Source organism: Homarus americanus, unplaced genomic scaffold (assembly GCF_018991925.1).
Source record: "Homarus americanus isolate GMGI-L3 unplaced genomic scaffold, GMGI_Hamer_2.0 scaffold11150, whole genome shotgun sequence".
In the NCBI taxonomy this organism is placed as follows: domain Eukaryota; kingdom Metazoa; phylum Arthropoda; class Malacostraca; order Decapoda; family Nephropidae; genus Homarus; species Homarus americanus.
In genome coordinates, this window is record NW_024720555.1 from 2,552,406 (window position 1) to 2,570,489 (window position 18,084).

Below are 18,084 nucleotides of genomic sequence, written 5' to 3' on the forward strand. Positions count from 1 at the left end.
ATTGTACAGGAAAAGTGAAAACCTTCACTACAATTCACGTTCTTCAATTTTAATTTTCTCATATCGACCACCTCTCACTAGCAAACAAAATAAATGAAACACTCTTCTGTATAACTCACGTTAAAGCGAGGGGTCACTGGCTTTACTCCATTTAATTTTACTTCAGTCCCATCTTTACCCTCTTCCCCGTCACCCTAGCTGTTTATTTTGCATGTTACCGATAAAAAATATAAATTTGCGCTAGAAACGGTAGATATATTTTTTCTTTCTCGCTATATACTGAATCTTAACCATAGCCTCTGGCCCCTGTTTCAAAGGGAAAATAATAGGGGGAAGGGAAGTTTAGGATAGAATATGGAAGTTGCTACGGCCTCTAAAAATTCAGGTGAAGGTACTCTACAAAAACATCCAAGTCCAGTTGTTGTCGTCCAATGACTCGGTGTTCAGGATTTTCCAGACCTTGATTTTGTTATAAATGACACCTGAAGAATTGTCACCCCAGAGTCCGGCAGGGTGACAATTCTTCAGGTGGGATATCCTGGGGTGACGATTCTTCAGGTGGCAACACCTGGGGTGACAATTCTCCAGGTGGGGTCAGGACCCTCCACGGTTGTTAATCATCGGGTTAGTGGAGTCAGGACCCTCCAGTCAGGTAGGAGGACTATATAATAGTGGGCTCAAAAATGTTTAGTCCTAATCATCAGTCGACCATGGCAGGCAATACCTTCCAAACTGTCGTCCTACCACTGTTGTGTGATGATTCCTCTAAAGTTATGCGGTGGAGAGCATACCGCAATAGTCAAGGTCTTGGATACACGCACAGAACTATGAACCACTCAGTCAATTTTGTGGATGTGAATACTGGTGTGCACACACAAACGATTGAATCATATTGGAACAAGAACAAGAGTTACATCAAGACCATGCTCGTCTGCAAACGAAGCTTTTTAAATTCTTACCTTCAAGAATTCATGTGGCATGACATCCCAGGGATGACAATTCTTCAGGTGGACATTCTGGGGTGACGATTCTTCAGGTGATCCAAATTCACTGCAGTTGTTCAGTACTAAATTTCTTCGTCTTCACATAAAAATGAGCTGTTCACGTTACCATTTGCACTAAACACACTCGAGTCGTGACGTGAAACCCAATTTGACTGCCGTCCGCGGGTCTGTGAGTAAGTCTTCAGACGAGAATCGGGGAAGTGTCAATTTACAGAACTAATAATAGGACTCTGACATCTTTTTTGTTTTTTATTTCAATATCAATTTACATAATTAATTTTATAAATAAATTTACGATATATTGAATGAGATATGTTGCTGTCATCATGTTAATGGAATTGTTGCCAACCCCGGATGTAGTGTTCCAATAACTAGGACTTTTAGCCCTTCACTACGGGACGCCATTTTTAATAGCATATTTGGCTAACGCCAGACAACTTTATTCAGCACAGAGACCTCCACACCCAAGGGGTTAAGCGGGTAAATTTCGTCAGGTAATACAATAGACAACAAATATTCAAAAACTATGGAAGATTAATCACCCCGTTACAGCTAATCTGGTGGTATATTGCCGTCAAAACAACTCAATTAATAGTTGCCTGTAACGAAAGGTACTTCTGGAAGTAAATATTGAGTAACTATTTTTAATTTGCTTAATGATATTAAAAGTTTGTGGGATATTGAGTCGAGCGAGTCGCCGTCATTGAGTGAGGGTAGTGATGGTATTATTTTGATAAAGGAAATATTTTTTTAAATAATACATAAACTAAGTTTTTCCATATATATTCTACATCTTAATGCATTATCATGTTTTAATTTGTATTAACATGGTTTGAAACAGTGTAACTAATACTGTGCAAATAATTTATGCGATTTATTATGTAGCTTGTTCGAATAGTAACTTCATATAATTACTTTTTTTTCAGATGTGTAAGTCGTCACCTTGACAGAGAAACTGTCAAGCTGTCGCTAAGACTGATACGCCCCATCGTGTTGCAGGCAGCTCATTGAAAAATTCTAAGGGTCAACTGGTGGTGGATACAGCATCAAGTATATTTTGTGAGGGAAAAATCCTCACAGGGTGTGGTGGGTGTGTTGTAGGGTGAGACCACATAGACAAACTGCTGCGGGCTGCCCTTAGGGGAGCGCTCAAGACGGCGCCCCCAGATATGGATGTTTGTGAGCTAAACGGCCCCTGGAACCGACACATGACTTCTCCCTACACATGTGATGACTTGGGTCTGGAGAAGACCAAGAATGATGTGACACCTCTGCCAGACAAGACTCATGCCATACAGCAGCTTCATGCCCTCCTTCCAACCAGACCTGACGTGGGTAAGTTATCCCTAAGTCAACTTACCTCAGCGTGAATAATGAAAACCTTCAGTAATAGGTCCGATGTGTGGTACAGTACTAGGCTAAATCAACCCTTCTATGACTGCACAGTAAGTGTCAACTCCACACCCACACATGGACCAAAGCTCCTCACCCTCTCCTGGTCCACACTCACACATGGACCAAAGTTCCTCACCCTCTCCTGGTCCACTCACACATGGATCAAAGCTCCTCACCCTCTCCTGGTCCACACCCACACATGGACCAAAGTTCCTCACCCTCCCCTAGTCCACTCACACATGGACCAAAGCTCCTCACCCTCTCCTGGTCCACACCCACACATGGACCAAAGTTCCTCACCCTCCCCTGGTCCACACCCACACATGGACCAAAGTTCCTCACCCTCCCTGGTCCACTCACATGGACCAAAGTTCTCACCCTCTCCTGGTCCACACCACACATGGACCAAAGCTACTCACCCTCCCTTGGTTCCACTCACACATGGACCAAAGTTCTCACCCCCTGGTCCACACCCACACATGGACCAAAGTTCCTCAGCCTCCCTGGTCCACTTACACGGACCAAAGCCACCCTCTCCTGGTCCACTCACACATGGACCAAAGCTCACCCTCCCTGGTCCACACCCCACATGGACCAGCCTCCTCATGGACCAAAGCCCTCACCCCTGGTCCACACCCACACATGGACCAAAGCTCCTCACCCTCCCCTGGTCCACACCCACACATGGACCAAAGCCTCACCCTGGTCCACACCCACACATGGACCAAAGCTCCTCACCCTCCCCTGGTCCACACACCCACACATGGACCAGCTCCTCACCCTCCCCTGGTCCACACCCACATGGACCAAAGCTCCTCACCCTCCCCTGGTCCACACCCACACATGGACCAAAGCTCACCCTCCCCTGGTCCACTCACACATGGACCAAAGCTCCTCACCCTCCCCTGGTCCACACCCACACATGGACCAAAGCTCCTCACCCTCCCCTGGTCCACACCCACACATGGACCAAAGCTCCTCACCCTCCCCTGGTCCACACCCACACATGGACCAAAGCTCCTCACCCTCCCCTGGTCCACTCACACATGGACCAAAGCTCCTCACCCTCCCCTGGTCCACACCCACACATGGACCAAAGCTCCTCACCCTTCCCTGGTCCACCCACACATGGACCATTCATATGTTCTGTATTTTTTAGGTGTAAAATTAATTCACATTCTCCTCTCCTGCTTCCATTCATAGGCCCTGTGCCCTAGTAGAATACAGTATTAAAGCATTCTTAAATATATAGAAATTGTTTCATATATATTTAGGGCTGCATTGCACCACTGTACAGTACATACAGTACTGTGTTGTATATACAATATTTGACTTTTTTCTCTCCATATCAGCATTCCTGAGGACTGATCATCCCTTCTTGCTGCGCTTTCTAAGGGCTAAAAAATTCCGGGTGGGAGATGCTTTCCTCCTCCTGTGCCGTTACTTTGAGTACCGACAACGTCACCGTGAATTGTTCCGTGGATTAAATGTTGGGAGTGGAGGAGGAGAATGTGGTGGCGGAGGCAGCGAGACAGGAATACAGACAGCATTATTGGATGGCTTACCTGGGGTGTTGGCAGAGAGAGATCCTTGTGGGAGACCTATCATTGTGCTTTTAGCCAGCAACTGGGACCATTCTAGGTAAGGAAAATATATTTAGGAAGTTTACATGCAGTGAATAGAAATATGTTAAATAAACACGAACTCTACAGTACTGTTCAGTACAGTATTTTGATTTTGCTTTGTTTTTAAACATCTTAACAAACTTAGGCTCAGATGCCAAATAAGTGATTTACAATGAATTGAGATTATTATCTGTATTAACCCTTTCACTACTGGACGTCACTTTTAATTCAGTAGTTTATTTGTCTTTTGCCCAGACGATTTTATTCAGTAGAGAGAGACCTGAGTACCCAAGGGGTTACAATGTCAAATTTTATATATTTAAAGTAGCATTTTTTTCTATAAAGCATCATTATGATTGTAGGTCTTAATATAGTGTACAGTAATTCAGTGTGTACTGTAACACAGTAGTACAGTTAAAACCTTCAACTGCAAACAACATGAGGTGAACTCAAGTAATTTGTACTACCTGTACTTGTCTCAAACAAATATGGTACTGCACCAGAAATTTCAGCAAATTAATTTTCTACTCACAAAGCTCACTTACAGCTTACATTTTCTCAGATATGATGTGCGTACCGTATACCAGGCTGTCCTGCTAACGTTGGAACGATTGGTGGAAGATGAGGCAGTTCAAGCAGCGGGTGTAGTAGCCATTCTTGATTGGTCAAATTTCCCAGCAAGGCTCACCACAAGTTTGTCACCAAAGCTTCTTAGACTTATGCTAGATGGACTTCAGGTAAATACAGAATTAAAAAGTTTAATTGTACATATACAGTATACAATGTGTTCTGTGTACTTTTGGCACCAATGAAATGTAGGAGATTTCAGTATTAAAGTTACCTGTGCATTTTCAAAAGATAATTGTGGCTATCTTCTAATACAATTTGTTCGGACGCTCACAATGTGTTATATTAATGATAATCCAGTACAGTAATTGTGTGGAGGACACTACAGTAGAAAACTTTCTTAATTCCTGTAAGGATGATAATAGAATAAAAGACAGGCATCCACAAGTGTGACCTCACTGCAGTGTAACCAGTCAATATCTAGAATGATGGTAGCACTGATCTCTGGAATACAGTTTTTAATGATCAATTTAACAAGCAACATTCATATCACTGAAAACTTTTCCCTTCTGGAATTGATGGGCCAGGGAATGGTGGGAAAGATACCAGTGTAGTATAAGAACTGCCATTATGTTCAAGAGAGGAATCGTGTTGACTAAGATAACTAACACAAATTATTCGCAAACATGTAGATTTTTAATTCTTCAATATTAATTAATGTCAATCCAATGTTAATCTTGACAATAATAAAATCTTCTTTTCCTTAGGATGCATTTCCTTTACGCTTGGGAGCTTTGCACCTAGTCAACCAACCATGGTATGTGGAGGCAGCACTGAGTCTCGCTCGACCCTTCCTCAAGGAAAAACTTCGCTCCAGGGTTAGTTCATTGAATTTGTATCAGGATCTCTACTGTTGCCAAATGATTAGAATAATTAATTTTTCAAGTGTAATTTCATTACATTCAACGCAAAATTCATGTAAGTAAACATTTTATTAGATTTTTTGCCCACCATATATAACAAATTATTTTGTGTTGCAGATACATGTACATGGGAACAATCTAGCAACTCTACATGCTCAGGTACCACCAAGACTTCTTCCTGCTGAGCTGGGTGGTGAAGGTGGAGAATACCATGCACACACCTGGGCTGCCACCATGCTCAACTACATACCTAGCCAGAACCTGCAGTCTAATAATACTATGACCAGCTCAACTTCTACGAAACCCACACAAGTACAGACACCCACTGAAAAATCTTCAACTAGTTCCCCAAAAACATCCAATGTAACCTCTTCACTCAATGAATCTTCCTCGTCTACTGCCAATACCACCACCTCAGCCTCACAGAGCACCCCATTGGTAAACAAGACAGATAATGTCCCAACAACATCAGCCAGTTTTGCTTCATTGATCTTTGGGAACATTGGTTCTGAGAGTACCACCACCAATGGGAATGCTAGTGAGGGAGAAGATGTGGCACTTAAGGCTCACTAGTGTCGAAGGTCAAAGATGCTGGTGAAGAGCAAGAGTTTGGTCATTGTATGACAATATTTAAGCACAACTACTGTAGCCAAATCATGTTCATTCTTTTGTAAGTCACAGGCTCTGTACCATTTCCTATATTTCTGATAAGGTGGTCCAAGAAGAATCTCCCCCCATATGATGGAGGCAGTTTGTACAGTACCTGAACAAAAGTTTTGTTTCAAAAGTCATAATGATTTGAAGCACTGTTCAACGTATAGTATTCTGCATGTTGGGTTGAGAGTCTTAAAGGGTATTTATGCATTTTGCTTTTACTATAATAAATGAGGAGGTTTTATCACATTACCACTGTTTACATTTTACTACTGTACTTTGCTTTGGTCCAAAATGCACTAGAGGGTAATAATGAAGGTAAGTTTTATAAATAAACTACACATTCTTATAACAAATTGTGGAGAAGAAAGAGTGTTTCTTACAGACAGAGAAAACTTTTAGGGTTTATAAGTTTTTTTTATTTTCCTCTCTAGCAAACAGGCACTTATACATTGCCTTCACCAGTGACTAGTTTGTTTTCATTAACAAATGAAGAAAAAATATAAATGAACTGTGCTTTTATCTGGGAACAAACCACTGTGTTTGTTTTTATAGATTGGGTCTACAGTATTAATGACTAAAGTAAATGAAAACAAACCAGCCCCACACCCACAACATAAATCACTTCATGTTGTAAGAGGAAAAAATCACTCTTGTAAATCCAAATGAATTTTTGTCCTGAACCCACAAGTAAGAAACACGTTTTCTTCAAAAAAAATTTCTTGAAAAATGTACCCTATAGCTTCAGAAGCTAGGTTCAGTATTACCCACAGGACTGATTAAGAGTAATTTTGCCTTTAATTCATTAAATAAAAAATATAAAAGGATTCTTGTCATAGTACTGTAATGCTCAATATCGAATATGGACATCTAAACTTCCTTTACACAAGTTCAAATTAATACAATATTGTTTTTCTCTTAATCAAAATACAGTACACTACTCTAAAAAGTTTTCATATTAAGAGTAAACAAATACTGTATGCTATGACATCTAAATAATATAATAGGAAAGCCAACATATCAATAAAATGCTGTAACTTCATAAAGTAGCCTGAAATTTGTGGTTTCTCTAATAACTTGTAAGGCTGTATCTGTTCTCTGTCTTCCCACACCATGACACCTTGGGTTGTCTCTTCGGGGGTGACCCAACTTTTGTAGGTTTAAGTCAATACGGTAACTAGATGATGTTAACTCTTTGAATCAGGGAATGGTCAGAGGCCTTCATTTGTTCAGTGGCTTTTTCTTATTACTGTACACCTTTATTCAATGTTGGTGCCACTCAAAAATTTAATGTAGAAAAAATATATATGCAAATAACATTATCTCATTGAGTGTTGACATTATTAAAACTATGCCCTCGAAATCCCCAGCTGTTCATATACTGTACTGTATACTGCAGTTGTGAGTTGGTGTAGACTTGTCAGCAACAATTAAAAGATAAAGAAAAATGTCTACAATAAAGTAATATAAATCATTGTAGTTCCATAAAGTTATTTGTTTCACATGATAAATGATCAGTGTGAAGCTGTGTATTCTGATGATTAATTACATACCCAACACTTCTTCAAATTTGAAGCCAAAGACTAGTCAAGTAATATTAACATCAAGGTGTTAAACAGGTTAAATACAGTTGATGTACACATGAACATTATTGTTCAAGTTATCAAAGAAAAGTAGTACTCACTGACTCAACTGTGATCACATGCATAATGCTAAGCCATAACAGTGCATCTTTATGGTGCTGTATTTAAGTATCAATCCCATTTTGAAGCTTTATTGTGTGCACACAATCTATTGGTGCATACAGCTGTTCTTGGAATAATATTACAACTAAAATTATAGTATTGACCAGTGTTGGCACTGCATTACTATATTCAGCACATACCATCAAACTTTGATTTATTTTTCATACAGGTAATTGTAAATACTGTATCTCACATTACATATGTGCTCATGTCTCTCTTCAGAGTGCATTAGGGCTTTTCCTTGAATGTGTTGCTGAGCTTAACTGCACAATCTGAATAAAGGCCTTATTATTGTGATCAACATTTTGATATGGCAGGTGTTATATTTTAATTTTCTTTGAAATATGCTTCCAGGCAATAGTCTATTATTTATAAATATTACTAGCTTACACCTGATGAAGCAAGCAGTACAGTACAGTAGTTTGTTAAAGGTTTTGTACTGTAATGTTTTGACCGATGCATACATTATCACAAGAATATGTATCTTCAGTACAACACCTTTTTGTTTGGGTGAAACTGCCACTGTTTTATATTTTTCTATCTTGAATATTTCTGTAACATCTATCAGTAACCCATTCTCTTATAGAAATGCATTCTCAGTCATATATTGTACATGTATACAGAACCCCACAGTAGAAAGAGTATGGCTGTCTGGACATGCCGAGAAATTTAATGTAATAAATAAAGAAGCACCTTGAAAATATTCCTATGTTCACCTGGTCATGAGATGCATATGTATGTAGGCAAGACTATTTTTAGGAAATAAATTTTTTTTACAAAATTCAATAATTGTAAAATTTTTCTCCTTTATATTGATAATTTTAGGAGTGATCCTTTTTGAGGTTAAAACTGCTACTGCCAAAAAATACCTCATACAGTATTTCTCTTCATCTTGATATTACTATACATTGTTTTCTCTATTTTCAGTACTGTACTGTACTGCTAAAGCCCGGTCCACACGATCGAGCAGTACCCGGCGGGCTTTGCCCGTCTACCGGGCAAAGCCTGTGTGTTGTTGTACACACGGGGGTGGTAGGAGGCAGTCATAGTCGGGCGCCTGTAGCTAGTAGGTGGTCGACAGTGGCGGGTGCGGTACAATCACCATGGTGTCACAGGAATAATCGCCGGACAGTTAAAGCGAAGAGCATAGCGCTGTGTACTATAATAATTGCTTCTATGTGCAAAAAGAAGAACCAAATGCAGAAAAGGGAATGGTGCAAAGAGTGGTTAGGTCGAAGAAAAGTACTGTATTGGGAAGTCATGCCACGATTTTACGTGAACTGCAAGATGGACATGAGCAAGACTTCACCAATTACATGAGAATGGACCCCAACACATTTTACAAACTTCTAGCAAAAGTGGAACCATATATAAAAAAACAGGATACCTACTGTATATGAGGGAGAGTATATCTGCAGAGACTCGTCTAGAGGCAATGCTCATATATCTTTCAACTGGGTGCACCTACACGTCACTTCAATATAGAACGAGGATATCAAAACAAAGTTTGTCTCGCATAATACCTGCAACTTGTCAAGTCATGTATGAAGTACTCAAGGAAGATTACTTGCAGGTGAGATTTGTAGTACATAAAAATTCATTGAATAATGTTAGAATTATGATTTGCATAGACAGGAAGCTGTGGGACTAGAGTGAGGAGAGCGGCAGGAACGAAGAACACACACGAATGTCCTCATTACATAATACATAAACAATCTCCCGTTTATTGTCACGCCAATAATGTACATTGCATAAGCTTATTTGGTTATACACTGGACATCTGGACCGAGCTGGGAACATATACGTATCACATTTGCAGTACTTAACTCAGGTTTTACAAAGTGTTAGCATACGTTCTGTCAGTATCTCTGTTCATACCTCACCGACTTGAGGACCCCGACCCCCGAGGTCAGCGGTGGCATAGTGATCAGCTGTTTTTGACAGTCACGTGAGGTTCCAATAATAACACTGTGTCTTGGATTTCAGGCTTGTGCAATGTTGAATATTAATGACAATATTATAGGAATGTCGGTTTTCCGGTTTTATCGATTATTAATAATGAAAATATTAAAACATTAATATTTGTGAAGGGGTCCCAGGGTCAACTCGTTTGTCTGGCAGAGTCGTCGCTCCATATCCGGCAGCAAACCACCAGGCAGGCGGACCATGATTTCGCTCAAAGATTGGCACGGGCACTACGCTGGTTTGTCCGCCAATTTTGCCCGATAACGGGCATTTAGCGCGTGCCCGCCGGGCACTGCTCGATCGTGTGGATGGGCCTTAACAGATCAGTCCATCAACAAATTTCCTTCAGAAATGAAAGACTAATCCTACATTTCCAATTTGTGCCTGAACCTGGAATTACACAGCCAGAATAGAAAATAATGTATTGCTCAAAGCCATTGATCCAAACCTGAGATTAAATATAACTACCACTACCAGTTTATGGCCATTTTCCATGCCTGTGCAAGTTAGTCATGATTATTGGATGGCAACTCTCCATACTGCCTGATCTCTTGCAGCCTCTCATTAGTCTTACCCCTTGCTCTCCTCCCCTTTACATTCAACTCTTGCATCTCGGCCCAATTGGTCTCCTCCATACTTTACACGTGCCCGAATCATCTCATTCCACCTCTATACAAAACTAACAGATATATGGAAGCAATTATTTTTTCCTTTAATGAGCACACATCACAGAAGCCAATGCACATGCCACCAGTTACTAAGTAGGCATACTAGTCCTCAAAGTCATTCCAACACACTGACAACTGGTGCTATACTGGGAACGTCCTTAAATACTGGTGATGAGAGATCACTCACAAAAGCCAGTTATTGGTGCTGCACGTGTATTGTATTTATAGGATGCTAACAATTTGAAAACTCTAGATTAAAAAAAATCCATAAAGTTGAAACATTTCCCATTTCTCAAATTGAACCCAATAATTTCAGGACAGCATCTATCAGACGATTCATAATGCCTATCAGTTAAATTAACGTCTCATCTAAATATTTAGGTACAGTACAGTATAGCGGTTGTGTCAGATTTTTTTTTCTTGAAGGGGGGGGGGAACAACTTTCCTCCACCACGAGGTTCTATGCATCATCCAACACTGAAGATTCATTAAGGTTACCACTGAGGAGAGTTAAATCATTATCGAGACCAACCTATTGCTGCAGGACAAAATTTCCTCTGGTCTAACTGTCTACTTGATCTTTCCAACCTACTATATTCTTCCAAGAATTCTTCAATGCATACAATTTAGGAAAAAATAAAATTACCTTAATGATGAACTTTAATAAATATTATCCCTACATTGGTACAGAAACAAACATACACACTCACAAAAGTATAACAAATTATGAAGACAAATGATTAATTTAAGTTCATCCCAATGACTAGACAGATTTTTACAATACCGTACATAATATCCACATCACACAAAATTCCATCTGTACCACTGAACATGAAGGGCTCTTCCTGCTTCTCTGAAGCTTTTTACAAGTACTGTATAGTGAGTAAGGAGAGAAGGGTAGGAGAAGTGACAAACTTCATTTCTATTCTGGGTAATTTAAAATTACTTGGCCTTGCCTTGGGCTGCTACTGCTTCCATTGCCTTCCGAACAGTCTCTTCATCTCCCAAGAATTTCATGGAAACCACAGGTTTAAAATCAACATCCAGCTCATAAACAAAAGGAATGCCAGTTGGCAAATTCAAGCCCATAATTGCTTCATCAGACATACCTGTAGGACAAAGAGAAAGGACCAGATTTAGGAACAAAGTGAAGGATAGATTCTAAAGCATAATTCAAGTGACTTGTTTGCTGCACCAAGAGCTTGCAGATCTAACACCATGGTACCTAGAAATCCTTCACTCGTGTGATTAGGCTATACAGTATTCCAGCATCCATAAATATCTACATCATAAGTTGTAGGACCAAGTCATTTATGTATTATGCGAGTTATTCTCCTGCATAAAGTATCTAGAAAGTTGTTGATCTTTCTCAGCTGTAAGTAACTTGGGTGCATGTACAGTGTATTTGCAATAAACAAGGAATACCGGTATTTGTAGGACAAGACAGTACAGGTCCTTCCATTTTCAATCGAGATATCAAAAAGAAAGATTATGCTTTGGAGGTTAGTTTTGAAAGATGCCTCTTTTGTGTCACCCCTTAATTGCATTTTTACCCATCACTTAATTCAATAACTTGGGTAAGAAACCATAGACTATTCAGTATGAAACAGGTGTTGGTTAGTAACAGTGGCTGTATCTTCACTAATGCTATTACATAACTCGAACATTTCTGGCCATGAGTAAGTTTTATATTATAACGAGAAATACTGTACAGGGTCAGCGAGGAACTAGTTGGACAATAGCAGCCGCCACCAGTTTCAAAATATCACAGCTCCACAAAAACAAACAAATGCCAAGCAAGTAAAAGACAGAAACAAGATTTGCTTCAGTCTGCCTCCCCAAGAAATAAAAAACTGAAAATATTTTCTATGTCATACAATAGTCTTGATTAAAGAAAATTTTGTAAAAAATATTGTACTGTTCTGTAGTAAAAAATCTACTTTTGTGCAAGCATGGAGTGTGACAATTAAATTAAAGATTAGGCATCAGCCTTATTGAACCATCTGTCTTAGCTGAAATGGTTAACACTTTGAATAATGCACGGTACAGTATGACATTTTACTGTACAGGTCATTTGAATGTCTTTATTTAGAGTAATTTGAACAGGCAAGTGTTTTATTTTGTGTTTAATGAAATATTGGAGGTTGGTTAAATGTACTGTACTGTAGCATACATCTGACCCTAGTCTTAACTCCAGAAACTTTTGGATACTTTCTGTTGAGAATTTCTCTTTATTATTTCAATACAGTACAGTACCAGCTTCATACTTTTCAGATTCTGTTAATGAAAATTCCTGTATCTCGAGGGATACTGTAATTATGTCATATATTGTACAGTAGTCTTGTGCAGGGGTGCATTGCTGCTGGACCTCCAATCACCACCTACAGATCACCTCTAAATCAGAGGCAACTGACTGAATGTGCTGTTCAACTAGATTCCTAGAACAACATATTTGTAAAATAGGCCGTGTTCTGAGCACCAGGTGGGTAGCCAACAGTGTCGGAAGTGTGACATAAATATGAAGCATTATGTTTTCATTTTGAAAATGCAATGAAGGATGAAACAAAATCCTCATGTGACAGAAAATCCTATGAAAGTCTGTTAGAGAATTTCTTCAAAACATTTTGTTTTAGACTTGTCTCTAATGTATATTTTGAATAAAGACGAAAGCTAAGGTGCTCCATTGTTTCCCTTTTCCCTGTGTGATTTTATCAATATATATATACAGTGACCCCTCGGTTAACGAACTCAATCCGTTCCAGAAGGTCGTTCGTTAACCGAAAAGTTCGTTAACTGAAACCATTGTTTCAATGGGTTTTTGGGTAATTGGTTCCAGCTCACCGAAAATTTCCTAAATTCAACAAAAATGGTAGAAAAGTTCACTTACTTTGAGGTGTGTATGTAGAAGGCTCCTGGATGATGATGATGATGGGAATTAGAATGGGGGTGGAGGAGAAGGAAGAAGAGAAGGCATTGGGATGGAAGAGAAGTCACCCCATGGCACCATTTCACCCATAAAATTTTAGTTCTCTTGGTGTATTTCAAGATTATTTTCTTTAAATCAACACTGCACTGCATTATATATTGTCAATATGTAAAATATATTTCAAAATGACCAATAATTTGCTTGGAAACACAGAAAAAAAGCGTTTAGTTGAAGAGAGTCTCAAGCAAGATGTTACCTCCAGTGAAAACAGAGAGAGACTAACGCCTGTTTGCTGTGTTAAGAGGCTGGATGCCGCGCATTAAACTAGTCACTTTACCTTCAATTATGTTCAATAATTGTTAAAATGACTAAAAAATTTAATATTAAACTTTTAAAATTATTGAATAGTATAAATTCTTGATATTTACTAAAATAGTAAGGAATTTAAACCCTAGAACCGATTAATGTATTGGCGGACTGATACTAAAGCTGGTTGCCCGGTCAGTGCAAACGAAAACATGTTGAGGTCGGTTCGTAAGAAATTCGTGAACCGAATTGAAGATCCTTATGGAAGGCAGTTCGTTAACCGAGGCGTTCGTTAAACGAGGGGTCACTGTATATATATATATATACACACAAGCCTTAATGATTACTGTTCTGGCGGGTCACCCCGGTGATTCAACAATCATTACAGCAGAAATAGAAATCACTTTAATAAACATGGCTTTCACCTGCCAAACCACAGTAGCATATACCTCTACTGTACAACCTTTTCCACTAGTTGTTATCAGTAAAGGCCTTATTATATATATTTTTAAGACCTTAAACCTTAACATGCAACACACATTTAAGATCCAACTCATTTCAATTTAAGTTGTAAGTGAACCTTCAAACTAATTCTGACATGTAAGCAACTTAAATCAAGTTTGCAATTGGCTAATAGATCATATCAAACTGATTATTTTTGTGTGCTCTGCCACATACCATAAATCTTCAGTGTTTAAATATATACTGAATACAGCATATGTACAGTACTCACCATCCAGATGTTTGACAATGCCTCGTAGAGAGTTTCCATGAGCAGCAATGAGAATCTTCTCTCCTTTCTTCATCTGGGGCACAATGACATCATTCCAGTAAGGCAGAGTCCTTTCAATTGTCCTGGTTCCCAAAATAAAATGCATCAGTACCAAGATATTTATCAGAATAAATCTTGTCAACTAATCCTCACCCATTTTGAATATTGAAAATTTCACTCTTATTAAACTTCAATGAACTAAGATATAATATTGTACTTGAAAACTACAACTTCAATACAAGCATTTTATAATGTGTTAAGATGCATGTGCCTCCACTAAAATAACTTAAATTTAGCTCTATTATTACTATACTACAGTACAGTACTATCACTATTTAAGTATTACTCACAGCTTAAGGGATTCAAACATGGGAAATTCTGATTTGCTGGGGCCATCTGCATAACGGGGATCCTCCACAATTTCCTTGTAGTGTGGGTTGCTCTCATCCATAGGTGGAGGAGGAACATCAAAGCTACGGCGCCAGATCTTCACCTACATCCAAAACAAACACAATCGTCTAAAGTTTGCTTTTGATAGTTTAGATTCCAAACTATCAAAAGCAATATTCTGTTAGAATTTAAAAAAAAAAAAAAGGGGGGGGGGGAATTTAGTCAAAGAAAGAAGTCGCATTAACCTTACCATGCCTTATGTTCTGAAACAGATGAAGATTTTTGGTAAAGTTCCCCATTTACTGTAGACTTTCACCTCAAAGTTTTGTTGTCACTTTACCGAAATTCTTCATCATGGGTTTCGGATTACAATGCTAGCGCTGTAAAACACGACTTTACTCTTTTACTGTATTGTAAACTCGTCATATTCCACAGAAGTTTAAATCACACACTTCAAAATAGCTTAAATACAAGATATAGAAGTGGTGATGTACTGGTAAATAAAGGTAGGAAGTCTGGCTCTGGGCCTGTTTAAGCTAGCCTAAACCTAGGCTATTGTAATGTAAGTAGGCATAAACATCCAGAAACAAAAATCTGATAACCAAAATGCATTCAGCCCCAAGGTTTGTTGATAAAGGATCCTGGACCTGTAATTCTTCTTTGCAAAACACTTTTCATTATCATGTTTATGAAAATAAATATTCTTGTTACCTAAAACAATGCTGGAATATGTGAATGTGTATGAATGTAATATACTGTATATGGAAAAGTGATTGCTGTAAGAGCAAAGGGACAAGTTAAGGGTGCCAAGTCAAGATTCTGTACACTTTAATTCATCTACCTTCAGTATTTTGGATGAGCATTTTCATCTACCTAACAATCTATTTATCCTACCTGCTCCTCTCCATGCTTCAGGGCAGTTTCAGCCTTGTTCAGTCCAGTAAGACCACCGTAGTGACGCTCATTGAGTCGCCAAGTCTTGTAAATTGGGATGTCTTTCTGGTCAATCTCTTCTAGGATAGCAAACAATGTTTTGTGGGCACGAGTAAGGACCGAAGTGTGTGCAACATCAAACTTGAAGCTTGCGTCCTTTAATGCCTTCCCTGCAGCGTGAGCCTCCTTTACACCTGGTGATCATAGAAAAAAATATTATTGAAATGAAACATAGATCTTCTATCTATCTCTTATCTTTACTCCTCTACTACTGTGGTATGGAAGAAACAATAGGTCCTTTGTGATAAAAAGTAAGCGGTAGGAAAAGGCTGCAAGAGCACCACTTGCCATCCGATCAGTGAAGTTTAGCAATGTTGGGTCTGGTTAGTATTTGAGGGAACACCAGATGCTGCTGGCATGAGGACCCTAATGGATACAAGCTTCTAATGGCTTTGTCAGCTATTCTGGGTCAAATTAACTATACATTAATTCATCAGTTAGGTATTACAGGTATTAAATAAGAATGGAGTGTAGCTACAAAATCGTATTTTCTCAGATCCATATATGAAGACCACCTTCATGGATGCCAACTCGAAATCGTCTACTACAGAACATTATTTTAATGTTCTGCTGCAAGCATGGAACCTGAGAACTCTTCTCTGAAACCAGCCTGTAGAAATACTTAAATACTAAAGAAGAGAGATCAACTGCACAATTTAGTCAAATTCCTTAGAGAATAGGACACAATCAAAAACTGCAACAGTATATGTAATGTACTGTATATCAGTAGTCATCGTATTTATCCCAAGCACACCTTTACGATTAATTCTGCAAATTCTGCAGAAAAGTAGAAACCAACAAAACAAATTCCTACATCCTTTACAGCTCAAATCTGGAAAATAATTCAGTTATCTATGGTACATGAATCCAGGAGGAATAGAAAGAATATTCTGCCCGAAAGATCTCTCATTCCCGGTCCGACTAATTACCCAAATGTAGCCGCAATGAAGTCAAATAATGGTCGTACATGAATAAATCAGACTGCTAATCACTTCTCGACTAGTATTTGGTGTCAGAAAGTCACAAAAAATTGGAAAACTTACTTTAATCTGAGTTAATAGATCGCGTGCATGTACCGACGGAGCGAGGAATTACCCAAATGTACCCAAATGTAGCCGCAATGAAGTCAAATGATGGTCGTACAAGCGTAATTCGGCCTGTGAATCACTTCTCGATTATTATTTGGTGTCAGTCAAAAAAAATTGGGAAACTTAATTTAATCTGAGTTGTGTTGTGTTAGGTTAGGTTAGGTACATGCACTTGATCTATTAACTCAGATTAAATTAAGTTTACCAATTTTTTGTGACTTCGTGACACCAAATACTAGTCGAGGTTAGGTTAGGTACATGCACTCGATCTATTAACTCAGATTAAATTAAGTTTACCAATTTTTTGTGACTTTGTGACACCAAATACTAGTCGAGAAGTGATTAGCAGTCCGATTTATTCATCTAGGACCATTATTTGACTTCATTCCGGCTATATTTGGCTACATTTGGGTAATTAGTCGGACCCATCGATAGTACTGTTTTGTCTATGCTCATTTTCTTATATTAAATTAGGTTAGATTAGGTAAAAAAAAATATCAGACACTTTGATTGCTGTAACCTGCAATTTACCAAACCATTAAGGGTAATTCACATTAATAAATACAGCTAACTGTACTTCCTCCTCGTAATCATATTGAGTAAATATGATGTGCTACAAATAGATCAAGACATCTCAATCTATTAGCAACCTCCTAAGCTTATCTTTTGAAGAGAATTGATGGAGAGTAGCCTGCCATATTCTATTAAATTACTTTAATCACTATCAGAAACCTACGTAATTTGAAATCTGGATGACTTTCTGTCTAAGTTGCCAGGAAGTGAGTGGAATACATTCTCTACTTGCCGAGATTTTTTTTTTTCTCCAAGCAACAAAATTCTCACCCTGCTCGGAGAGTTCAGCGTCGTGCCACCCACAGAATTTGTTGAGCTTGTTCCATTCGCTCTCTCCATGACGGACCATAACAATCTGATACTTGGCCATTTTGAAGAGGAGTCCTGTAAATCAACGAACAGAAAGACAGACTGAAGGAGACTGAGGGAGGGAGACAGTGCCGGCTGTGAGGTGTGTCGTCTGCCCGCTGCCTCGACCGCTGTGACCTTC

General features: G+C 38.9%; 2 protein-coding genes across 4 annotated transcripts in view; one reads left to right on the forward strand and one right to left on the reverse strand.

The window, feature by feature from the left end:
* The window catches only part of LOC121860615 (clavesin-2-like), a 62,783-nt gene extending 54,084 nt beyond the window's left edge, over positions 1 to 8,699 (forward strand). For all 3 annotated transcript variants that reach the window (XM_042357841.1, XM_042357840.1, XM_042357842.1), the window contains exons 2-6: positions 1,931 to 2,339; positions 3,752 to 4,040; positions 4,587 to 4,761; positions 5,359 to 5,469; positions 5,632 to 8,699. In XM_042357841.1, the coding sequence (XP_042213775.1) occupies positions 2,174 to 2,339; positions 3,752 to 4,040; positions 4,587 to 4,761; positions 5,359 to 5,469; positions 5,632 to 6,087 (1,197 nt within the window). In that variant the 5' untranslated portion in view covers positions 1,931 to 2,173 and the 3' untranslated portion in view covers positions 6,088 to 8,699. The remainder of the gene's footprint in view (positions 1 to 1,930; positions 2,340 to 3,751; positions 4,041 to 4,586; positions 4,762 to 5,358; positions 5,470 to 5,631) is intronic.
* A 2,494-nt stretch (positions 8,700 to 11,193) lies between these two features.
* Positions 11,194 to 18,084, reverse strand: LOC121860616 (phosphoglycerate mutase 2-like). Its single transcript, XM_042357844.1, has 5 exons — positions 17,865 to 18,084; positions 15,835 to 16,067; positions 14,901 to 15,043; positions 14,512 to 14,633; positions 11,194 to 11,655 (listed from the first exon to the last, which is right to left on the reverse strand). The coding sequence occupies exons 1-5, from the start codon at positions 17,962 to 17,964 to the stop codon at positions 11,489 to 11,491; spliced, it is 765 nt and encodes a 254-aa protein (XP_042213778.1). The 5' UTR covers positions 17,965 to 18,084; the 3' UTR covers positions 11,194 to 11,488.